General features: G+C 45.9%; 1 protein-coding gene across 14 annotated transcripts in view; it reads left to right on the top strand.

The window, feature by feature from the left end:
• The window catches only part of CEP162 (centrosomal protein 162), an 89,322-nt gene extending 65,291 nt beyond the window's left edge, over positions 1-24,031 (top strand). For 9 of the 14 annotated variants that reach the window (XM_037894418.2, XM_037894411.2, XM_037894417.2 and 6 more), the window contains 4 exons: positions 559-700; positions 1,117-1,215; positions 18,972-19,106; positions 21,991-24,031. In XM_037894418.2, coding sequence (XP_037750346.1) covers positions 559-700; positions 1,117-1,215; positions 18,972-19,106; positions 21,991-22,209 — 595 coding nt within the window. In that variant the 3' untranslated portion in view covers positions 22,210-24,031. Of the gene's footprint in view, positions 1-558; positions 701-1,116; positions 1,227-18,971; positions 19,107-21,990 lie in introns of all 14 variants that reach the window. The other 5 variants (XM_043542613.1, XM_037894419.2, XM_037894414.2 and 2 more) reach the window with 3 other exon arrangements.
• Positions 24,032-26,054: the final 2,023 nt, after the last annotated feature.

The following is a 26,054-nucleotide window of genomic DNA, read 5'->3' as shown; positions in this document are numbered from 1 at the left end:
GCCACCTAAATTGGCGCTAATTGGCATCTTTCTGGTCATAAATGACTGGATAAAATTGATGCTTTTGAATGGACGAGAATGTGAGGCAAAGTGTGCTTCCCTCACGGGAGTCCTTACCCTCATTTAGGAACAATACGATGAGAAGAGGACTTCTATGTAGTATAGCACTGCTATTAAGCCCTCAGGCAGGTCCAGATGAGTGCTTTTTAATAAATCTAGAATTTGTTATGGCTTTGAGTAAGAACAAGCTTATTTAATGTAAATTGTTGGAGCATGGATACCTTTGTCTTTTCATCTAATAGTGTAATACTAATATTTATGGCCCCAATCTTCAAAATTAGACATATGCATAATTTCATATACAGTTACCAGAATTGTGGGTGCAGTTGGAGTAATTGCACACACATGGTGTTTGCATATACAATCTTTGTAACTTCTAAGAAATGAAGCAATTTTGAAGTTATGGGGCTATAATTTAATTATTTTGAATGTATAAGTATATATAATTTTGTTGCTACAATTTTGGGGAACAGCTATATTTATAGCTTTCTTTTACAGGACAAAGGAAGATACAGCAGAATACATTGCAGCTCTAAGAGCATCCCATCAGAGAGAAGTAGAGAAAATTCTTTGTCAGCATGCAGTGGAACATTCTGCTTCTAAAGTAGCTGAACTAAATAGCAAAATTTCAAGACAAGAAGTAAAATAAAACAGTTATACACCTATTGTCCTAATGAATGTTAAGAGTTATTAACTATGACTTCAACAGAAAATGGTCAAAATTTGTGATGATTTAGAAATTAAATATTTTTAAAATAAGTCCCATTTCTAAAAGAATGACATTCTCAACAAATATATGTATATTAATAAAAATGTAGAGAATATACAGGGCATAAAGATATGATATGATGGAAATATTTTAAATTCAAATCCAGTACACAACCAATTAACTGCATAACTATTGGCTTTTGTACAATACAATTACTATTAATATTAAGATTCAAGAAATGCTTTCATATATTTTAATTCTAAGATTCAAGAATTGATTTTATGTATTACTTTGAAGGTTTTAAAATCTGTCAGTGTTAATGAGGAATATTTAAAATGTTTCCTTAGATCTTAATAAGACATCTACAAGAACAAGTTAATGAGCTGCACAGAGATCAAGAGGCCCTTGCAGTTTCACAAACGCGAGAGGAAATCTTGCAAAAAGAGGTAAATGAAAGGTTTGTTGGTTTTTTTTTCAGTTTTGAGCTATCTGGTTATAAAACAAGAAATCTTTTGTTTTATTTTTAAAAGATTTTTATATTATTATTTCCAATAATATAAAATGAAAGCAGCCTGCAAAAATCCAAGCTTGTGTCCACTTTACTTTACCTTAGTCCATCCTGTGTTTTGCTGCACATTGGGCTACCCACATTTGCCATCCTTGCCTGTCAACTGCCGTTGTCTCCAAATCTTCCCATTTCATGTTGAGGTGCTTGGTGTCATTCAGAACTGTTCATTTCCATGTTATTTGCAGCCTTCCTCTCTTTCTTCTTGCGTTTTCTGGCTTTCATTCAAGGGCGGTATTTGGTAAGCATTCTTTTTCCATTCTCAGCACACGTCCCAACTACTGTCATCTTTTGTAGATTATTTGTGAGAGGTGCCTTGTTCAGTAATTTTTCTGACTTCTTCATTTGTCTTCCTATCTCTATATGTTATTCCCAATATTCTTCTCAGACGTTTGTGATGAAATGTATCCAGCTTTTGCGTATCTTTCTTGGTAAGTTGCCATGTCTCACTGCTGTATGTTGTGATGGCAATAACAATTGCTTTGTACACGTTCAGTTTTGTCTTGAGGGAGATGTTTTTGAGCTGCCAGATGTTTTTGAGTCTTCCAAATGCAGCGTTTGCCTTCCCAATTCTTCTTCTTCTTCTTCCCTTGGAACTAGTACCATCTTGGCTGATGGTATTTCCAAGATACGTAACATTGTCCACTTTCTCTAGTTTCTCTTCTTCAATTTTGATTTCTGTCCCTATAGTCCCCATTAACATGACTTTACATTTCTTTGCATTGTATTTCAAACCCATCTTCTCCATTACTTCATTTACTTGGTTTGTGCATTTTTGTAGTCCATTGGCATCTTCATTGATAAGAGAGATGTCGTCAGCAAAGTCTAGATCAGATAGCCTTGAATTGTTCCATTTTAGGCCATACGTACTACTGTTGCATTGTTTTAACACATAGTCAATGACTAGCATAAACAAAAAAGGAGACAGGACATACCCCTGCCTTACACCTGTCTTGATGCTGAATAGCTTACTCAATCCATTTTCCATTTTAATGCAGCATTTTGAGTTGGCATAGAATGCCTGCATAATGTTAGTTAATTTTGTAGGAATTCCATATTGTTCCACAATTTTCCGCATTGTTTCTCTGTTTACTCTATCGAATGCCTTTTGAAAGTCCACAGAATTGATGGCAAGACTGCCTTGGAATTCAGTTGTGTTCTCAGTAATCCGTCTCGAGCATCTGTGCACGATCTCCCTTGTCTAAATCCAGATTGTTGTTCATGTACGATGGTATCCATCTTTCCTTTCATTCTATTCAGGAGGACTGCTGCTAATACTTTTCCTGTGACAGATAGAAGTGTTACTCCCCTCCAGTTTGAACAATTGTTTAGATTACTTTTCTTTGGTAACTTGATTATGATATGAGGGTCCATTCTTCCGGCACTTACTCCTCCGTCCATATTTTGTTGCACAGCGAACAGATGACTGATTCCATGTCCACTTTAGATCTTGGTAAATTAAGTTGGTTAGCATTAAGTTTAATAATTGCTCTCTCTCTTTGTGAATTTTAATTGGTTGGGATAGGATAGGTATTTATGTGAGCAAAGAAGCAGAACATGCAACAGAAAATTTAACCTACATAATGCTTGTCCATTTCGCTTTGGTCTCTAGTACTTGATTCTGTGAAATCATGATTAGAAGTGACTGATGTGTGTGAAAATTGCTCCATTGTGATAATTCAGATGCAATTAATTTTTTAAGAGGCTGGTGGTTTGTTGTTTTTTAACTAAGTGGGAAAAGAAATTGACTGGACAGTCAGGTAATATACGTTTTTAATAGACTCCTTCCCATGTAAAGATACTATAATTTGTTGTTTTTAATAGAGATTAAAATTTGACTATCTCAGAGATTTTACAGAAAACTCTATTAGGTCACCTAGTGCAGTGCTTCCCAAAGTGTAAGCCATGGCTTCTTTGGGAAACCACAAAGAATTCATGGGGAGCCACAAATGTTTGGAAAAAGATTTTAATTAATATGCCTGCTTTTGTTTTTCTAATTAAGAGATTATTAAATTAGGCCCAAAAATCACCTGCATCTTATCTATGGGCCTGTGTCTTATGCAGCTGCTGCTGCCAGACTGTGAGCCTCTTTGCCCTCCATTCCTGCTGGGGACAGTGTTCATCAGGAAGTCTCTCAGCTATAAAGGCCCTGCTGGAGCAGAAGGCAAAGACAGGCTTCCACTGCTGTCAGCAACTTCATCAGCACATATGGATGGGGGGAAAGGGGCTGAGGGATAGACAGGGGCATCTTATCTTCCTCATGGAATGATTTTTACCAGGTTCTAAGCCTACATGTAGCAAATGTTTGGCTGAAGATCATGGGTTTAATAAAGTTAAACAGAAATGGATGAAAAGTAGACAATACAATAATTACATGATGTTTTGGTTTTTGTGTCTCAGTATTACTGTGGAAAGTCCACAGTCACAATGTGGTGTTGCTTTGCATACATTAATGAATGAAAGTGTGAGGCCAGGGAAATTACAAAGACATTTATTACCCAAACACCTGGAATTTGTAAATGAGAGCTGCACCTTGTTTTCCTTCAGAAACCAACAGAATTAAAGTGGCAAACAAAAAGTCAAGTCTAAAGAAGCAACTGTTCTTCTTCGAGTGCTTGTTCACATCCATTCCACATTAGGTGAGCGCGCACTGTGTGCATGAGCGTCGGAAACTTTTTTCCCCTTAGCGGCTCCCGGCGGGGGGGCCCCCTGAGTGCTCCAGTTCCTTCTTACTGTCCGTGGCAGCGTTGGAACAACCCCTCTCTCTCTCTCTCTCTCTCGTTCGTATGAGAGCAGTCCCTTAGCCTTTCTCAGAGTTGGATAGCTGTTATCAGTTAGTTAGCAGACCTTTGTTGTGGACACTTAAGTGATTAGGCGCTTGAAGGCTTCCAGCACCACCCCAGGCCGCGGGACATGCCGCAGACCCACGGGTTTAAGGCTTGTGCCACGCGCCGCAAGCCTATGCCAGTTAGTGACCCCCACGACTCGTGTCTACGTTGCCTGGGGGAAGAGCATCAAACTGAGTGGTGTAAGATTTGCAAGGTGTTCAAGCCAAGAACAAAGAAAGAAAAAGACTTTTGTTTGCAGCAGTTGTTGATGGAGGCCGCATTGCAGCCACCAGGCCCGGAGCGCCCGACGTCGGCTCCAGCTTCCTCGGTGCGTAGTGCCCTGGAGCCGTCGAGAGACCCAGCACTGGCTAAACACCGAAAGGCTAGGCCCCAGCACCGCTCATCCTCCTCGGTGCGGCCCATGGCGCAGCCAAAAGGAAGGCGCGGACATTCCCCGCATAGGAGGCCGGCGTCTTCCAAGGCCCTGAGCACTGACAAGAGCAGGAAGGCCACTATACCGGCGCTAGCACCAGTGGCTTCAGCACCACAAGTCCCACTGAGCCCAAGCCTAAGTGAGCTCAGTGTGGACGATGGGCTCGAGGACGTAATGGATCAGCCCTCCATGCCTGGCACCTTTGAGGCAGCGAAGGACCTCATTGAGCTGTTGGCAACGAGCCTCCTCCCACATAGGGAGAATCCTCTGGCACCCATGCCACTGGTGCCGTCAAGGGGTAAGTCGGCAATGGTGTGCTGTTCGAGGACACTGTCCCGGCATCACTCCCAGAGTTGGTCCTGGTTGAGCTCCACATCTGCACACTCCCAGTTACCCGCGGCTCAGAAGGAAGTCACGGTACTGGGAGTGGGTCGGTGCGAGGAAGTAACGGAAGGGGCACAACACTCTCCAGCACCACTTAGTGATCAGTACTGGGAGGAGTTGAGACTGCCCTTGCCGGAGGACTCCCGCAGACCCCTGTCCCAGGAACGCTGGCCCCGCTCCTGGTCCCCTTCCCGGTCCTGGGGATATCGGTACCGGTACCGCTCCCGTTCGGTTAGGAGCCGCTCGTCGATCTCCTGGTGGCACAGATCGTCGGCACCGCCATGGCCTTTGCGGTCGGCGTCGCCGCAGTCTGGCACCGACTCCGGCCGTTACAATTACTCGCACCATGCTCCAGACAGCAGGGACCCCCTCAGACAGGTTGGCACCCCCAATGGGGGCCGCCAGGTCATTGGCCCTTCTGGACTCCTTGGGCCTATCAACAGCGCCAAGGGGCCCCGTCCAGGCTGAGCTACTTGGTGCAGCGGTCCCAGTCCCTGCACTGCCGCCTGACGGCGCTGGAAGCTACAGTATCCAGGCCTCCAGCATCCTCCCAGGAAAAACCAGAGAGACCAGCACCGAGTCTGGTGCCGCCCCAAGGTCTCCCGCCCTGGCCCAAGCCAGAGGCCCCTCCCATGGGAGAAGGGGAGCAGGACCACCAGCCTGAGGGGGTTGAGCAGCTGCTAACCTCCTCGTCATCCCCAGATGAGGCGGTGGCGGGTACAGCAGTGTCCAGCCCTCCACCCATAGACCACAGAGCCCACCAGGAGCTACTGCGTAGGGTGGCGTAGAACTTCGGGTTGCAGGCCGAGGAGACGGTTGAGCAGGAGGACCCCATGGTGGACATTTTGAGCCCCAAAGGTCCATCTAAAATAGCGCTTCCACTCATTAAGACCATCCAATCGAATTATAAGACTTTTTGGCAGACCCCGGCCTCCAGCGGTCCAACGGCCAGTGCAATACTTTGCCCTATCAAAGGGCTAAAAATTCTTGTTCTGCCACCCAAGTCCATGCTCCCTGGTGGTCTTGGCGGTGAATGAAAGGGAGCGCCATGGACAACAGGCCCCGGCCCCTGAGGCCAAAGAGGCAAAATGCCTTTGCCTTTTTGGCAGAAGGGTGTACTCGTCAGGGGGCCTTCAGTTGAGGATTGCTAACCAGCATGCCATCCTCAACAGGCATAATTTTAGCTCCTGGGTGGCGGTGGGGAAGTTTAAGGACAACCTCCCGCAAGGTTCCCAACGGAAGTTTACGGCCCTGGTGGACGAGGGCAAGGCAGTAGCTAAAACCTCTTTCCAAGCCTCCCTGGATTCAGCAGACGCGACGGCCAGAACAGTCGCCTCGGGGCTGGTCATGAGGCACTCGGCATGGCTTTAGGGGTCAGGTCTGCCACCTGAGGTCCAGAATATGCTTCACAACCTCCCCTTTGAAGGGTCCGGGCTCTTTTTGGACCAGACAGATGCAAGCCAGCATGGCCTCAAGGACTTGAGGGCTACACTTAAGTCGCTGGATATGCACACCCTGGTGACTCAGAGGAAGCCCTTAAAGCCGCAGCCTCCCCCTCAGCGCCAGTACCAGCCTCGTCATAGGCATGATCCTTACCATAGGCAAGGCAGGGATACCAGGCGACGGTGCAATAATAACTACAATAATGCTCCAGGTCAGAACCAGCTGGGCACTAAGCCAGGCTTTTGAAGGTGCGCTCGGGGACAGCGTACCAGACCAGTCACCGGATCATAGAATCATAGAATATCAGGGTTGGAAGGGACCTCAGGAGGTCATCTAGTCCAACCCCCTGCTCAAAGCACGACCAATCCCCAACTAAATCATCCCAGCCAGGGCTTTGTCAAGCCTGACCTCAAAAATATCTAAGGAAGGAGATTCAACCGCCTCCCTAGGTAATGCATTCCAGTGTTTCACCACCCTCCTAGTGAAAAAGTTTTTCCTAATATCCAACCTAAACCTCCCCCACTGCAACTTGAGACCATTACTCCTTGTCCTGTCCTCTTCTACCACTGAGAATAGTCTAGAACCATCCTCTCTGGAACCACCTCTCAGGTAGTTGAAAGCAGCTATCAAATCCCCCCTCATTCTTTTCTTCCGCAGACTAAACAATCCCAGTTCCCTCAGCCTCTCCTCATAAGTCATGTGCTCCAGTCCTCTAATCATTTTTGTTGCCCTCTGCTGCACTCTTTCCAATTTTTCCACATCCTTCTTTTAGTGTGAGGCCCAAAACTGGACACAGTACTCCAGATGAGGCCTCACCAATGTCGAATAGAGGGGAACGATCACATCCCTCGATCTGCTGGCAGTGCCCCTACATATACATCCCAAAATGCCATTGGCCTTCTTGGCAACAAGGGCACGCTGTTGACTCATATCCAGCTTCTTGTCCACTGTAACCCCCAGGTCCTTTTCTGCAGAACTGCTGCCGAGCCATTTGGTCCCTAGTCTGTAGTGGTGCATGGGATTCTTCCGTCCTAAGTGCAGGACTCTGCACTTGTCCTTTTTGAACCTCATCAGATTTCTTTTGGCCCAGTCCTCTAACTTGTCTAGGGCCCTCTGTATCCTATCCCTCCCCTCCAGCGTATCTACCTCTCCTCCCAGTTTAGTGTCATCTGCAAACTTGCTGAGGGTGCAATCCACACCATCCTCCAGATCATTTATGAAGATATTGAACAAAACCGACCCGAGGACTGACCCTTGGGGCACTCCACTTGATACCGGCTGCCAACTAGACATGGAGGATCCGTTCCTTTGTTTCCTAAACAGCCTGTCCTGTTTCTCCCTTGCGTGGTCTAGCATTACGTCAGACCGTTGGTACGCACGGTCTTACGCACAGTACGGAACGGGTACTCACTGCAATTCTCTTCCCTCCCACCCCCTTTCCCTGTCCCTCTTCCGGGACCCCTCTCACGAGCATCTCCTAGAGAAGGAGGTTCGCTCTCTGCTAGAGGCGGGGGCGGTAAAGGTGGTGCCGCATGGCCTAAAGGGGAACAGTTTCTACTCCCGGTACTTCTTCATCCCCAAGGCCAAAGGGGGCCTTTTTCCCATTTTAGACCTGCACGGGCTCAACAAGTTCCTGGTCAAGGCTGGTTCCGCACGGTCTCTCTGGGCACCATCATCCTTTCCCTGGATTCGGGGGGCTGGTACGCCGCCTTCGACATGAAGGACGCATACTTTCATATCGCCATCCAGCCAGCACATCGGCGGTTCCTGCACTTCACCGTGGGCCAAGAACATTACCAGTTTGCGGTTCTCCCATTCGGTCTAGCCGCAGCCCCACGGGTATTCACAAAATGCATGGCGGTGGTGGCGGCCTTCCTATGGAGGCAGAGAATCCGGGTTTACCCATACCTCGACGACTAGCTCCTGACAGGTTGATCCGAAGCAGAAGTGCGGGGCCACGTGGAGGTGGCCCTGAGATTGTTCCGCGAGCTGGGGCTCCTGGTCAACGTCTCCAAGTCCACTCTCGTGCCCATGCAGAGAGTGGAATTCACAGGGGCGGTCCTGGACGTGGTGCAGGCCAGAGCAAGGCTTACAGTATCCCGATTCCGGGCTATGCAGCATGCGGTGACCTCCCTGCGCCAGTTTCCAATGACAACAGTCAGGTGTGGCATGCACACAAGTGGTCAGGCATGCCAGACTGAGACTCAGGATTCTGCAGGCGTGGCTCGCTCGGGTGTACCGCCCAGGCAGGGACCCCCTGGACTCGGTAGTGACAGCCCCAAGGGATGTGCTGGACTCGCTGCTGTGGTGGCAGTCCCAGCCTGTGGTTTTCAAAGGCATCCCCTTTGCTGTCCCACAACCGGACCTGACGCTGGTGACGGATGCGTCAGACCACGGATAGGGGGCTCACCTGGGGGTTGCGATCCGGAGCAGAGCGGTCGCTCCATATCAACGTGAAGGAGCTAAGGGCGGGTCATCTAGCTGGCCCGACCTTTCGCACTACTCTGAATGGTCACAGCGTGACAATTCTGACAGACAACACTACTGCCATGTTTTATATAAACAAGCAGGGTGGGGCCTGTTCCTCATCACTCTGTCGTGAGGCTCTTCTCCTCTGGAACTTTTGTATAGCCCACACCATTCACCTTGAGGCATCATATCTCCCGGGGGTGCGAAACGAGCTGGCGGACTACCTCAGTAGGTTGTATCGCACACACGAGTGGATGCTCAGAGCGGACGTCGTGCTTTCTCTCTTCTGCAGGTGGGGGTTTCCCCGGCTAGACCTGTTTTTCACCAGGGTCAGTGCCCAGTACCCATGGTTCTGCTCGTTCCAGGGCCACAGCCCGGGCCCAGTCGCAGACACATTTGCAATCCCGTGGGGAGGGGCTTGATGTATGCCTTTCCCCCGCTCCCCTTGGTACACAAGGTCCTGCTCAACGTACGCAGGGATAGGGCAGCGGTGGTCCTCATTGCCCCGACATGGCCCCCCCAGTGCTGGTATACAACGCTCCTAGAGCTGTTGCTGGAGGCCCCGGTAATCCTGCCCCTACATGGGGACCTCATCACGCAGGACAGCGGGCGGCTTCTCCACCTCGGCCTGCAATCACTACACCTGATGGCGTGGAAGTTCGGTGGCTAAACGCCTTGGAGAGCCAGTGCTCCCTTCCTGTGCAGCATATTCTGCTTGGCAGTAGAAAGCCCTCTACTAGGGCTACCTATACGGCCAAGTGGAAAAGGTTCTCATGTTGATGTGAGCCCTGACAGGTGCAGCCGTGCCAGGCCCCGGTGCAAGCCATCCTAGAGTACCTCCTGCACCTCAAGCAGCAGGGGCTGGCCCCATCCTCACTCAGAGTGCACCTGGCAGCCATCTCCGCCTTCCATCCAGGATTTTCGGGGGCTCAGTGTTTTCCCACCCAGTGGTGGGACGGTTCCTTAAAGGATTGGAGAGGATCTTTCTGTACTCACGCCCCCCGGAACCTTAACTTGGTCCTCTCTAAGCTCATGGGACCCCCTTTCGAGCCCCTCCCTCCTCCACCTTTCCTGGAAGGTGGTATTTCTGGTGGCCATTACCTTGGCCAGAAGGGTGTCTGACCTGAGGGCTCTCACCTCTGAGCCACCGTATACAGTGTTTCACAAGGATAAGGTGCAGCTTCGACCACACCCCAAGTTCCTCCCTAAGGTGGTCTCGCAATTCCATTTGGGCCAGGACATTTGTCTGCTGGTGTTTTATCCAAAACCCCTTACGGACCCGAGTCACCACAGCCTGGATGTCCGTCGAGTGCTGGTGTTCTATTTGGAGCACACCCAGCCCTTTTGTAAATCAGTGCAGCTGTTCGTGGCCGTAGCCGAGAGGATGAAAGACCTCCCGGTGTCGGCGCAGCGGATCTCGTCTTGGATTACAAGCTGCATCCGGGCGTGCTATGAGCTCGCAGGTGTTCCGGCCCCGGCGGTCACAGCCCACTCGACTAGGGCGCAAGCAACTTCCACGGCTTTCCTGGCATAGGTCCTGATCCAGGAGATCTGCAGAGCAGCCACCTGGTCCTCGGTGCACACCTTCAAGACCCACTACGCGGTCAACCAGCAGGCCAGAGGGGACGCGGCAGTGGACAGAGCGGTCCTCCACTCAGTTGTTCCATGACTCTTACCCTCCTCCAGAGGTAAGCTTGTGGTTCACCTAATGTGAACAAACGTGAACAAGCACTCGAAGAAGAAAAAATGGTTACTTACCTTCTCATAACTGATTTCAGAGTAACAGCCGTGTTAGTCTGTATTCGTAAAAAGAAAAGGAGTACTTGTGGCACCTTAGAGACTAACCAGTTTATTTGAGCATGAGCTTTCGTGAGCTACAGCTCACTTCATCGGATGCATAGCATATTGTGGAAACTGCAGAAGACATTATATACACACAGAGACCATGAAACAAAACTTCCTCCCACCTCACTCCCCCGCTGGCAACAGCTTATCTAAAGTGATCCTCAAGTAGAGCCATTTCCAGCACAAATCCAGGTTTTCTCACCCTTCCTCTTCCCCCCCCCCCCCCCCCCCCCCCACATACAAACTCACTCTCCTGCTGGCAACAGCCCATCTCCCTTTGAAACCCCTCTTTATAATGCGCATGATAATCAAGGTGGGTCACCTCCAGCACTAATCCAGGTTTTCTCACCCCCCCCCACACACCCCCCTTTTTTTTTTTTTCCAAAAACCACACACACAAACTCATTCTCCTGCTGGCAACAGCTCATCTTACAATGTGCACAGCAATAATCCAAGTCTAACCAGAACGTCTTGGGGGGGGGGGTTTTGCAGGAAAAAAACAAGGGGAGACAGGCTACCTTGCATAATGACTTAGCCACTCCCAGTCTCTATTCAAGCCCAAATTAATAGTATCCAATTTGCAAATGAATTCCAATTCAGCAGTTTCTCGCTGGAGTCTGGATTTGAAGTTTTTTTGCTTTAAGATAGCGACCCTCATGTCTGTGATTGCGTGACCAGAGAGATTGAAGTGTTCTCCGACTGGTTTATGAATGTTATAATTCTTGACATCTGATTTGTGTCCATTTATTCTTTTACGTAGAGACTGTCCAGTTTGACCAATGTACATGGCAGAGGGGCATTGCTGGCACATGATGGCATATATCACATTGGTGGATGTGCAGGTGAACGAGCCTCTGATAGTGTGGCTGATGTTGTTAGGCCCTGTGATGGTGTCCCCTGAATAGATATGTGGGCACAGTTGGCAACGGGCTTTGTTGCAAGGATAGGTTCCTGGGCTAGTGGTTCTGTTGTGTGGTATGTGGTTGTTGGTGAGTATTCGGTTCAGGTTGGGGGGCTGTCTGTAGGCAAGGACTGGCCTTTCTCCCAAGATTTGTGAGAGTGTTGGGTCATCCTTCAGGATAGGTTGTAGATCCTTAATAATGCGTTGGAGGGGTTTTAGTTGGGGGCTGAAGGTGACGGCTAGTGGCGTTCTGTTATTTTCTTTGTTAGGCCTGTCCTGTAGTAGGTGACTTCTGGGAACTCTTCTGGCTCTATCAATCTGTTTCTTCACTTCCGCAGGTGGGTATTGTAGTTGTAAGAATGCTTGATAGAGATCTTGTAGGTGTTTGTCTCTGTCTGAGGGGTTGGAGCAAATGCGGTTGTATCGCAGAGCTTGGCTGTAGACGATGGATCGTGTGGTGTGGTCAGGGTGAAAGCTGGAGGCATGTAGGTAGGAATAGCGGTCAGTAGGTTTCCGGTATAGGGTGGTGTTGATGTGACCATCGTTTATTAGCACTGTAGTGTCCAGGAAGTGGATCTCTTGTGTGGACTGGACCAGGCTGAGGTTGATGGTGGGATGGAAATTGTTGAAATCATGGTGGAATTCCTCAAGGGCTTCTTTTCCATGGGTCCAGATGATGAAGATGTCATCAATATAGCGCAAGTAAAGTAGGGGCGTTAGGGGACGAGAGCTGAGGAAGCGTTGTTCTAAATCAGCCATAAAAATGTTGGCATACTGTGGGGCCATGCGGGTACCCATAGCAGTGCCGCTGATCTGAAGGTATACATTGTCCCCAAATGTAAAATAGTTATGGGTAAGGACAAAGTCACAAAGTTCAGCCACCAGGTTAGCCGTGACATTGTCGGGGATAGTGTTCTTGATGGCTTGTAGTCCATCTTTGTGTGGAATGTTGGTGTAGAGGGCTTCTACATCCATAGTGGCCAGGATGGTGTTATCAGGAAGATCACCAATGGATTGTAGTTTCCTCAGGAAGTCAGTGGTGTCTCGAAGGTAGCTGGGAGTGCTGGTAGCGTAGGGCCTGAGGAGTGAGTCTACATAGCCGGACAATCCTGCTGTCAGGGTGCCAATGCCTGAGATGATGGGGCGCCCAGGATTTCCAGGTTTATGGATCTTGGGTAGTAGATAGAATATCCCAGGTCGGGGTTCCAGGGGTGTGTCTGTGCGGATTTGATCTTGTGCTTTTTCAGGAAGTTTCTTGAGCAAATGCTGTAGATGCTTTTGGTAACTCTCAGTGGGATCAGAGGGTAATGGCTTGTAGAAAGTGGTGTTGGAGAGCTGCCGAGCAGCCTCTTGTTCATATTCCGACCTATTCATGATGACAACAGCACCTCCTTTGTCAGCCTTTTTGATTATGATGTCAGAGTTGTTTCTGAGGCTGTGGATGGCATTGTGTTCTGCACGGCTGAGGTTATGGGGCAAGTGATGCTGCTTTTCCACAATTTCAGCCCGTGCACGTCGGCGGAAGCACTCTATGTAGAAGTCCAGTCTGCTGTTTCGACCTTCAGGAGGAGTCCACCTAGAATCCTTCTTTTTGTAATGTTGGTAGGCAGGCCTCTGTGGATCATTATGTTGTTCAGAGGTATTTTGGAAATATTCCTTGAGTCGGAGACGTCGAAAATAGGATTCTAGGTCACCACAGAACTGTATCATGTTCGAGGGGGTGGAGGGGCAGAAGGAGAGACCCCGAGATAGGACAGCAGCTTCTGCTGGGCTGAGAGTATAGTTGGATAGATTAACAATATTGCTGGGTGGGTTGAGGGAACCATTGCTGTGGCCCCTTGTAGCCTGTAGTAGTTTAGAAAGTTTAGTGTCCTTTTTCTTTTGTAGAGAAGTAAAGTGTGCGTTGTAAATGGCTTGTCTAGTTTTAGTAAAATCCAGCCACGAGGAAGTTTGTGTGGAAGGTTGGTTTTTTATGAGAGTATCCATTTTTGAGAGCTCATTCTTAATCTTCCCCTGTTTGCTGTAGAGGATGTTGATCAGGTGATTCCGCAGTTTCTCCTGAAGGTCGAAACAGCAGACTGGACTTCTACATAGAGTGCTTCCGCCGACGTGCACGGGCTGAAATTGTGGAAAAGCAGCATCACTTGCCCCATAACCTCAGCCGTGCAGAACACAATGCCATTGTGCCAGACAAATCCAGGCACCTTAGAGACTAACCAATTTATAGATAGCGGCTGGAGGAACAAAGATTGCATCAAACTGCAGTACCACTTAAAAACACAAGGAACAGAAAGTAACCTATATAGCAGGCTTAGCCAAACCGTGGCTCGTGAGCTGCATGCGGCTCTTTTACAGTTAAAGTGCAGCTCGCGGAGTCCCTCACACCTCCCCCCATTCTCCGCCTACCAGACTGGTCGAGGGGGAAGAGCTCAGGGCTTGTGCCCTGTGGCAGGGTAGTGGGGCTAGGGGCTTCTGGCCAACGGGTAGGGGGGCCCCGGGCTTCAGTCCCATGGGGTGCACTTGCCAGGGCTTGGGGCTTTATCTGGAAGCCCCGAGCTCCAGCAGGCATCTCCCGCAAGGCTGAAGCCCAGAGCCCCGGCATGCACACCCTGCGGGGCTGAAGTCCCGAGACCCTCTTCCCCACAGGGCAGAAACCCCAAACCCGGCCGCAGGGCTGACGCCCCGAGCTCCAACAGGTACCCGCCCCCACCTATCGAATTTCTGAAGATTGTCCTATGTGGCTCAGAGGGTCAGTCAGTAGCCTCTTGAGAAAATCCCTCAACCATTCATTTCCCTCCAAAACGAAGTTTTAATTCATTGATGAGGTAATTTTCAGATTATTAGTTTAAAGTTGTAACATTAGACAAGAGGAGATGTTAGCCCTGTGTGTTATATTCCAGCACTACCTTTTCTAACATTGTTTGTCTCTGTGCAAATTGTCTTTTTTTTTTTTTTAAAAGTAATATGTAGTCTGTATCTGAAAACTGTTGTGAAAAGTTATTTCTTAGTACATTATTTTATTATGTAAAAGGAGAGAGGGGCTTTAGTTTACAATTATACAATTGTTTCCTTTACAGTAACTCCTCGCTTAATGCTGTAGTTATGTTCCTGAAAAATGCGACTTTATGCGAACCAATGTTAAGCAAATCCAGTTTCCCCATAAGAATTAATGTAAATAGGCGGGGGTTAGGTTCCAGGGAAATTTTTTTCATCAAACAAAAGACATTATATACAGTATAAGTTTTAAACAATTTTAAACAAACAGTTTAATATTATACACAGCAATGAGTGATTGTGAAGCTTGGTTGAGGTGGTGGAGTAAGAGGGTGGAATATTTCCCAGGGAATGCCTTGCTGGTAAATGATGAACTAGCACTTGACTGAGCCCTCAAGGATTAATCCGCTGTTGTTGCATCTGATGAAGTGGGTTCTAGCCCACGAAAGCTTATGCCCAAATAAATTTGTTAGTCTCTAAGTTACCACAAGGGCTCCTTGTTGTTTTTGCTGCTGTTAATGTAGCCTCACACTCTACAAGGCAGCATGGACTGAGGCAGGAGGGAGGAAACACAATAGATGCAGGGCAGTAGCTGCAAACACTTCCCTGCAAAAGCTGAACATGATGATGAACCCACGCTATCCAGCTAGAGCGCACCACTCCCTCCTCCTGACAGCGATGCACAGGTGCTGACTTTCCAAAGTGCTGGGGGGTGCATGCATGAGAGAGAAAGAGAGAGAGATGCATTGCCCCTTTACTTACGCTGACCCCACTTCAAGTACGTTGCCCTTTTAAGCAGATCAGACAGGAAGCAACAGCTTCCTGCAAGCTCCCCTGTTCTGTCCCGGAGCCCTGTGACTGTCCTGTCCTGCACTTTGTGGAGAGGGGCTACGGTGCGGGCAGAGGGCAGGAGCAGGGGGACATCCTGACATCAGCACCCCTCTTCCCGTCCCCCCCTCCCCACAGCAAGCAGGAAGCTCCCGGGAGCAGCTCCAAGGCAGAGGGCAGGGCAGGAGCAGCATGGCAGTAGGGGGAGGGCCACCTGAACTGCTGCTGGGCAGCTGCGGAGCCACATACCTTACAGGGAATTTAGGGGAGCTGATTGGGGGGGGGGGGCTGCCGCTCCCCTCTCCCCCCCAGTTCTAATCCCCAGGAGGAGGGGCTGCTCTTCCAGAGAATCCTGCAAGCAGTGGACAAAGCAGGCAGCTGCCAAACAACCTTAGAAGAGAGCATTGCACAACTTTAAACAAGCATGTTCCCTAATTGATCAGCAACGAAAAAACGTTAACCGGGACAGTGTTAAGTGAGAAGTTACTGTATTTGTGGATTAATTAATATCTCAATGTGCTTTGAGTAAAAAATAAATAATTTGGACTGAGAAAATTTGGACTGGTTAATATATATTAGGAATAATTATACATTGGCTTGGAGAAATGGACAAGTAGATCATTTTAATCTCTAATTTCTCTGATTGTGTGATTTAAATTAAAAATATAAGCCAACACTTACAAATGTGAGGTCCTAAAGCTACGCATCCAAATCCCTGTGTTGATTTCCGAGGTGCTATGTGCCTGCAACTTCCTCTAAGCATCTTGGAAAATCAGGTCACTTATATTTAAGAGCCTAAACAGAGATTTAAGCATCCAGGTTAAAAATGTTTTCCTATACATGCATTTACTTTTGTTTGCCATAATTTCTCGTGTGGTGGTCTACATGTAAGTGGTAGCAAAACATACTGAATTCAGGTGGCAGGTTCAGAAAGTCCTTGACTGAAAGGGTCCAACGTGGTCCCAGCTCTGCAAACTGTTACTCATGAGTAGTCGTCCCATTGTATAGGTAAGGGTTTGTAGGATCAGGCCCTCTGAGGTTCTTGGTCAGCAGGAGCTGCATGAGCTGGAGAGTAAGTGGTACCTTCCAGCCCTTTTCTTGGCAAACGTATGAATTTGCATTGAGAGTTCTGAAGGAAAACGACTGCTAGCCATCCTCCACTGGACTTCAGAAAAGCAGACTTTGACTCCCTCAGGGAACTGATGGGCAGGATCCCCTGGGAGGCTAATATGCGTGGGGAAAGCAGTCCAGGATAGTTGGCTGTATTTTAAAGAAGCCTTATTGAGGGCGCAGGAACAAACCATGCTGATGTGCAGAAAGAATAGCAAATATGGCAGGCGACCAGCTTGGCTTAACAGAGAAATCTTCAGTGAGCTTAAACACAAAAAGGAAACTTACAAGAAGTGGAAACTTGGACAGATGACTAGGGAGGAGTATAAAAATATTGCTCAAGCATGCAGGGGTGTAATCAGGAAGGCTAAAGCACAACTGGAGTTGCAGCTAGCAAGGGATGTGAAGGGTAACAAGAAGGGTTTCTACAGGTATGTTAGCAACAAGAAGGTGGTCCGGGAAAGCGTGAGACCTTTACTGAATGGGGGAGGCAACCTAGTGACAGATGATGTGGAAAAAGCTGAAGTACTCAATGCTTTTTTTGCCTCAGTCTTCACAGACAAGGTCAGCTCCCAGACTGCTGCACTGGGCAGCACAGTATGGGGAGGAGGTGAGCAGCCCTCAGTGGTGAAAGAACAGGTTAAGGGCTATTCAGAAAAGCTGGACATGCACAAGTCCATGGGGCCGGATGAAATGCATCCGAGGGTGCTGAGGGAATTGCTTGATGTTATTGCAGAACCATAGGTCATTATCTTTGAAAACTCGTGGCAATCGGGAGGTCCCCGACAATTGGAAAAAAGCAAATATAATGCCCATCTTTAAAAAAAGGAGTCTGGGGGACTACAGACTCACCTCAGTCCCCTGAAAAATCATGGAGCAGGTCCTCAAGGAATCCATTTTGAAGCACTTGGAGGAGAAGAAGGTGATCAGGATCAGTCAACATGGATTCACCAAGGGCACCATGCCTGACCAACCTGATTGTTTTTTATGATGAGATAACTGGCTCTGTGGATGTGGGGAAAGCAGTGGACGTGATATACCTTGACTTTAGCAAAGCTTTTCATACGGTCTCCCACAGTATTCTTGCCAGCAAGTTAAAAAAAGTATGGATTGGATGAATGGACTATAAGGTGGATAGAAAGCTGGCTAGATCGTCAGGCTCCACGGGTAGTGATCAACCACTTGATGTCTAGTTGGCAGCCGGTATCAAGCAGAGTGCCCCAGGGGTCGGTCCTGGGGCCAGTTTTGCTCAACATCTTAATTATCTGGATGATGGGATGGATTGCACCCTCAGCAAGTTCATGGATGACACTAAGCTGGGGAGAGAGGTAGATACGCTGGAGGGTAGGGATAGGGTCCAGAGTGACCTAGACAAATTGGAGGATTGGGCCAAAAGAAATCTGAGGTTCAACAAGGACAAGTGCAGAGTCCTGCACTTAGGACAGAAGAATCTCATTCACTGCTACAGGCTGGGGACCGACTGGCTAAGCAGCAGTTCTGCAGAAAAGGACCTGGGGATTACAATGGACGAGAAGCTGGATATGAGTCAACAGTGTGCCCTTGTTGCCAAGAAGGCTAAGGCATGTTGGGCTTCATTAGTAGGAGCATCGACAGCAGATCGAGGGAAGTGATTATTCCCTTCTATTTGGCTCTGGTAAGGCCACATCTGGAGTATTGAGTCCAGTTTTGGGACCCCCACTACAGAAAGGATGTGGACAAATTGGAGAGAGTCCAGCGGAGGGCAACAAAAATGATTAGGGGTCTGGGCACATGACTTATGAGGAGAGGCTGAGGGAACTGGGCTTATTTAGTCTGTAGAAGAGAAGAGTGAGGGGGGGATTTGATACCATCCTTCAACTACCTGAAGGGGGGTTCCAAAGAGGATGGAGCTCAGCTGTTCTCAGTGGTGGCAGATGACAGAACAAGAAGCAATATGGTCTCAAGTTGCAGTGGAGGAGATCTAGGTTGGATATTAGGAAAAACTATTTCACTAGGAGGGTGGTGAAGTACTGGAATGGATTACCTAGGGAGGTGGTGGAATTTCCATCCTTAGAGGTTTTTAAGGCCTGGCTTGACAAAGCCCTGGCTGGGATGATTTAGTTGGGGTTGGTCCTGCTTTGAGTAGGGGGTTGGACTAGATGATCCCCGAGGTCTCTTCCAACCCTAATCTTCTATGGTTTTATGATTCTATTAGAGATTAGGCTTCTGCAACATAGAGGAAAATAATAAGAGGCAAGAACCTTCGGGCTCTAAAATAAGCTTGGATTATAACGGTGAGCTAACATTTAAAATACTGTGAAAGGAAACGTAAATGCATTTTGATGAGAAATCCTGTTTGTTTATACAACACTTAGTAAAGCTGACACTACTTCATTACAAATAACAAATACCTCAAATTTTAGATGGCAAAACTGTTGGAAGAACTGAGAGAGGCTAAAGAGAGGCAAAGTCCTGAGATGAAACACTTCTTGTGTCTAGAAAGGAAAATCAAGTATATGGAGATCAGACACGCACAAAGAGAACAAGAACTTCAGCAGGTAAAATAGAGCATCTCTGTACTTGTCTCCTATGTATTTTGACAGCATTTGTACAAATTATTGCAGACCGTACTGCAGGGATCAAATACATTTTGACCAATGACCAAAGTCGTCGTCCTTTTTTGTGCCCACTGGTGCATAAAAAATGTGCATGCAATCTTGGACCCAGTTATTTACAGGGGCAATTAAAGTAACTTGTACATTGGATCTCAAATAAGATAGCAGTTGTAGGTGCCAAATTGCCATATATGGGCACAAACAGGAACACTAGGTTTAGAAAATGAGGACCGGTGTGTTTATAAACTAGGCTGGACTTAATATTGACTGAGTTGTCTGAGATCCCAAATAGAGCTCAACAACATAAGATGTTTGCTCAATTTCTAAACATTACACAAACAGAAAAAAACTTGCAAAATTTTTCTCATATGCTCCTTGCACTTTCACAAAAAATGCCCATAGACTTTCTTTACTATCTTTATCCCAAATCCACAAAAAGCTAATTAAAAATATTAGACAATTATATAATCCAGTGGTTGTTTGGTGAGTTGGATCTTTTTTCTTCTTATAGTGTTTCTTTTACTCTACAAACAAAAACTCGCAATAAATATTGAGTCAGATTGTTTATTTCAATGGAGTTACACCAAAAAAGAATTTGGCCCTGTGGCCCAGATAGCAAGGCAGTAAGGAACTGCCAATGAAGTCAAAGCATAAACCCTTCCAGACCACTTGTACCTGAATTAAGGTTTCTTTTTAAAACCTAACATACAGCCATATATAATTTCAACTAGGTAAAATAATTTCTCAGTGATTCCTGTACCTCATTTTATAGGAGGATCTAGCCTCTGTGTTCTTAGTAATCTTTATAAGGATCATTTTATATCTAAAGAATTACTTCTACTTTATTCTGTATAGGTTCTTTTATTTCCCTCATCACTTTCGTATCTTAGTGCTTTTCAGTAGTGCATTAAGCAGTGTGATTAGTATCTGTCACATGTGGTTCATTCTTTCTCTCATGCTCTCCTCGGAAGAGGATTATATGTGCAATTAAGTGGTTTCGTTTGGGGGATATTTTTTTTGGTAAATGGAGATGGCAAAGTTGAAGTGTACCTTGAACTTGGAGAAGAAGGTGGTGAGGGTTATAATGGGTTCTAGTTCCTCTGGGCATTGTTCCATAGTCTTGGACTGGCCACCAAGCTGCAAGCCCTGTCTGCTGCAAGCTTTACCCTGATGGTAGGAAGTCCCATTGTGCCAGAGAAAGGGTGGAACTGTCCACTTAGATTCTTTTAAAGAAGAAAGTTATTCTATCAAATGTATAAGACCTGATGGTGGAGCAATTTATTTCTTCATTAGCATCAATGAATGCCCTATTTCTATTCCTGTGCTGTCAGTTTTTAAAAGTCAAAGCAGCAAGTTAACATAACACATTTGTTTTCTTCTTCCCCTTTCTCATGCCCCCACCCACTCACCTCTACAACCTCAGGTACTGAGTAACTTCCTTTTTTTTCAACTCTAGAAAGTTCCTTAATTCAGATACAAGTGGGCAGGTGTGATTTATGCTTTGACTTGATTGGCAATTCCTTACTGCCTTTCTGTCTGGACCATAGGGCCAGATTCTTTATTGGTGTAACACCATTGAAATAAACAATCTGACCCAATATTTACAGTGAGGATTTTTTTGTACAGTAAAAGAGGAGCAACGCTATAAGAAACACCAATCACTGTTAAGTAATTTTCCTTTTGACGAGTTGTTGTGGGGTTTATTTTGTGTCTGTTTTTTGCTTATTTCCCAACTTGCAAATTTAATCATCTGCAATGGGACTCCTAGCAATCAGTAAAAATAAATGCATAAACTAAAAAAGGGACATTCTAATGTATTGAATGTTAAGAAGCATCAGCGTCCATGACTAGGGCTCTTAGAGTACGTCTATATGATAAGCATCAGCTCACAACAAGAAGTCTCAGAGTCTGGGTCTGCGGACTGGGCTCACGCTACAGCGCTAAAAATGCTGTACATATGTTTGGGTTTCTGAAACCCAGCCCCATTCCTGGCCTTCAGAACCTGAGGAGTCTGAACTTCTTACCGTAGTATGAGCCCCATGAGCCTGAATCTGTAGATCTGGGCTCTGAGACTCATTGCCGTGGGCGGCTGCTTACCATGTAGATTTACCCTTCAGCACTACGGTAATACACATGAATAATAAAAATGACTGGCAATTTATATCTTGTTAATACAGAGGATTGAAATTATGTCTTTGCTTTATACAGCACATTCCAAAATAAAATACTCTGTCTGGAATAGCCATTACATTTTCAGAATGGCATATGGATTTTTATTTCCTTTGACACTAACATGCTTAAATTAGCTTGTTGGAATTTGGTGAGATTAGGAGTGAAAACTCATTCAGACCCATATCCGCAACAGCCTCAGGGCAATGTCACTATAGGCTATTTTTGGTGCATTTATAGAGTTCGTTACACAGTTTTTAAACGTATAGCAATAGCACGGGGCCTGATATATTCAGAAGTGTTAAATATTTGTCATAAAGTCTTAAGTGCTCAAACTTTTAATTGGGAGCTTTGGAAAAAATAAACTAATCTCTTGTGAGGCTGCTTTAATTTGAACTGGGTATTAACCCCCCTTCCTCTCCCCACTAATGTCTAAAGGAATTTATTGCTACTATCAAAAGTACATTTTCCAGTGTTCAGAACAAATATTTCCATATAATAATTAGCAGTGGGCTTTGGGATTTAACATCAGAAACTTAATTAAAAATACAATACTATGTATTTTTGCAAAGAGACTGTCTGAACTAAGGAACAGTTGTTCAGTGAACTGATGACTAGAAATCAATATACTTCTTGTTAACCAACTTCTCATTTACAGATAGTGCAGCAAACACGACATGTTGCTGACGTGCAGCAAACCCAGGAAGTTGAGAAGTGGAAAAAACTTGCCCAACTAAAGAATCAAGAGCTGGAGAAGTTTCAAGTGGAATTAGATTCAATATTAGATGTTTTACGGGAATTGCAGAAACAAGGGGTTGTTATTCCAGTGCCTGTTTCAGGTGGATTAAGTTTACCAGAAAGATATTGGAAGACGTGACTGGGTAAGAACTGATCAGAGAAATAGAATTTTAACCTAGACAGCTGTGAAAATAAAACAATCATTGGTGTAATCCTTGCAAGTTCAGATACTTTCCATAAATTCATCTGAAATTCACTCGTCTAAAGGCAGGTTTTTACTGAACAATTGATTGATCATATTGTGTCTCATAATTTCTTAATAATAAATTGTCTTGTATGTGAAATAATCCTGAACAAAAAATTAGGAATTTTGAGCCAGATGATTTTTTCCCCCATAAACTGAATTGTTGTGAAGAAATCTGCATTTCGTATTCTTCCAACAGCCTGTGGAACATTACTGAATATTTTTGACAGAAGATGTACAGGTCTGTTTCATATAGCATAACTGATGGCTCAGTTGTATTCCCCTGTGTCAGATCTTCTATGAAAATCTTGAATAACATGGTCTATTTTATACAGAAATTGCTAACCCAGTAATATCAACCTTATTTATAATTAGAGCACTAAATCCTGTTTACATCTTTCCAACACTTCTCTCTTCTCATCTTTTCACTCAGTACTCTTTTCTTTCTTCCCTCCCCTTTTTGGCCCCTAAACTTCTCCAAATGCTTGGAGGACTAGGGCAGATTGTTTCTATGACAATAATGACCCCAGACTTAAGTCTGGTCTACAGTTAAAATTTAGAAGGACGCAGGGGGTGTGGAAAAAATTAACTCCAGAGTGCCATAGTTATGAGACAACATAATCACTGGTCTAGATGCAGCTAGGTCGATAGAAGAATTCTTTGGTCAACCTAGCTACTGCAGCTAGGAGAGGAACATTACCTACATCAACAGAAAAACTCCTCCTTTTGGTATAGGAAGCGTCTATGCTATGGCGTAGCTGCAGCAGAGCCACTGTAGTACTCCTAGTATAGACATGACGTTAGAAAACCATTTTCTTTCAGTTTTGAGATATTTCTTACAAAGCCATGCCATTCATGCTAATGCTCTGTTTAGTATAATTGGTGGTATTTGCTGACTGATGCTAAGAGTTAAGTCAAAACTGAAATAACGTAGTTTACGGGTCTACAGCAGCACATATATAGCTATAGATGATTGGCTTTTTGGAGGAACCATGAAAGAAGATATGTTTTCATAAGTAAATTATGTGGCCACACGAGTGAGTGTGCAAGATTTAAATAAAAAGTAGTTATATACCAATTTGTATCTTGTAAGTTCCTGTTAAAATGCACTTGAGTGCCCATAATTGATTTGCAGTGCAATATTTGTTTATAGTTATGCTATATATTTTATACATACATGTAAAAATACACACACTGTATGTAAGGGCTAGCCTGCATGAACGTTAGACCACAGCAGGCTGGGGCGTGAAGCTCCCGGGCACTAGCCTGTCATGGTCTGACTATTCATGTTGTCCCTGCTGGTGTATTAACAGTTCATTAGAATGCTTTGATCTGGTCCTTTTTGAAATGTGACTAGCTCAAAGCCCTCTAACAGACTGCTAACGTGTAGAGCAGGGTCCACAAGAACAGTGTGGGGTATATTCACACCCTAGTTGGCTGCAGTCGAATTGTTCATGTAGACATTCCCTAAGTGTTTGTACATGATGTCTGTTTGTAAAACGAATGATAAGGTTGGGATTAATGCAATAATTATTTTGGTTATCTCGTTCAGATGTTTTCCAAAACTCCATAAAAGTTTAATTTTCATTAAAAAGGATGATTTTGTCCAAGAATAAACTGGAAGCATTAATATATAGTCATAAATTATGTAAATAGGACGATAAATATTTGTATATAAAATGTCAATCATTAGTAAATATGTTGTATTTTCATCATGTACCAGCTCTTGTGATTTGTTTGCAAATACAAAAGTGTAAAACAAAAAAAACAACCCATCATTTCTTCTTCGAGTAGTGTCCCTATGGGTGCTCCATTGTAGGTGTGCTTGCATCCCTGCGCTACTGATTGGAGAACTTCAGTAGCAGTGCCCGTTAGGCCCACACATGCACTGTCTCTCCTCATGCTGCGTCACAAGGCTAGTCAACGTGCCCCCTCAGTTCCTTCTCAACCACCTTTGGCTAGAGACAGAGCCATTAGCAGTCCATTAAGACTACTGTTCTCTTGTTTTACACACTTCAATCTCTCTGGTCACGCAATCACAGACATGAAGGTCGCTATCTTACAACAAAAAAACTTCAAATCCAGACTCCAGCGAGAAACTGCTGAATTGGAATTCATTTGCAAATTGGATACTATTAATTTAGGCTTAAATAGAGACTGGGAGTGGCTAAGTCATTATGCAAGGTAGCCTATTTCCCCTTGTTTTTTCCTACCCCCCCCCCCCCGCCCCCAAGACGTTCTGGTTAAACTTGGATTTATGCTGGAAATGGCCCACCTTGATTGTCATGCACATTGTGGGGAGAGTGGTCAGTTTGGATGAGTTATTGCCAGCAGGAGAGTGAGTTTCTGTGTGTGTTGGGGGGGGGGGGGGTGAGAAAACCTGGATTTGTGCTGGAAATGGCCTACCTGGATTATCATGCACATTGTAGGGAGAGTGGTCACTTTGGATGAGCTGTTACCAGCAGGAGAGTGAGTGTGTGTGTGTGTGTTTTTTGGGAAAAAGGGGGGGGGGGGGTGAGAAAACCTGTATTTGTGCTGGAAATGTCCCACCTTGATTTTCATGCACGTTGTAAGGAGAGTTGTCACTTTGGATAGGCTATTACCAGCAGGAGAGTGAGTTTGTGTGTGTGGTTTTTGGAGGGGGGTGAGGGGGTGAGAGAACCTGGATTTGTGCAGGAAATGGCCCACCTTGATTATCATATACATTGTGAAGAGAGTGGTCACTTTGGATGGGCTATTACGAGCAGGAGAGTGAGTTTGTGTGGGGGGGGGGCAGAGGGTGAGAAAACCTGGATTTGTGCTGGAAATGGCCCAACTTGATGATCACTTTAGATAAGCTATTACCAGCAGGAGAGTGGGGTGGGAGGAGGTATTGTTTCATGGTCTCTGTGTGTATATAATGTCTTCTGCAGCTTCCACAGTATGCATCCGATGAAGTGAGCTGTAGCTCACGAAAGCTCATGCTCAAATAAATTGGTTAGTCTCTAAGGTGCCACAAGTACTCCTTTCCTTTTTGCGAATACAGACTAACACGGCTGTTACTCTGAAACCTATACTTATAGTTAGCCTCCTAGTTATAGTATTAGTTGTAGGGTTTCTTCGTTTTCTGTCTTATTTTACCCTTTAAGAAAAAGAGATTTTATATTCTTCCTGCTTTTTTTTTCCCCTCAAAGGGGTATGCCCAATTTGCCAGGTTTCAAGAAGTGCCACACCTGTAAAGAGGCATTGCAGGTAAACACTCTCAGTGCATTTGCTGCCTCGGGGAAGGCCACATATAGCAGAAGTGTGGTCTTTGCCAACAACTCTGGCCAAGATTCCATAAAGACAGAGAGCTCTGTCAGAAGAGGCCCCAGTTGCCTGGTAGACATGAGTCTTCACAACCTTCTACATCTAAGGGATGTGGGTTGAAGAAACAGGCTGCGGATCCCTCTCACAGATCACCTAAAAGGAGACTGGGAAGTCCCCCTAGTGAACCCTGAGATAGCCGTAAGTGATCACCATCTTGCTCGGTATCTCGCTGGCTCCGAGACCATCTCAGTCTGGCAAACATGCCTCACGAAGACCAACGGATACTGGTACCACTGACAGGCTCACAGACCCGATGGGCATGGGCACAGAGTCATTGGTACCGAAGGACAAGTGTAAACACTGTAACAAGTCCATGCAAGTCCACTGCACCAGCGACAGCTCGCCTGGTACCTGAAAGACAGGTGCAGACCAAGGTCTCAGTGTCTCCCCCC

Source organism: Chelonia mydas, chromosome 3, assembly GCF_015237465.2.
Source record: "Chelonia mydas isolate rCheMyd1 chromosome 3, rCheMyd1.pri.v2, whole genome shotgun sequence".
NCBI lineage: Eukaryota > Metazoa > Chordata > Testudines > Cheloniidae > Chelonia > Chelonia mydas.
Note: the sequence above shows the minus strand (reverse complement) of the source record. Positions and strands in the feature narration are given on the sequence as shown.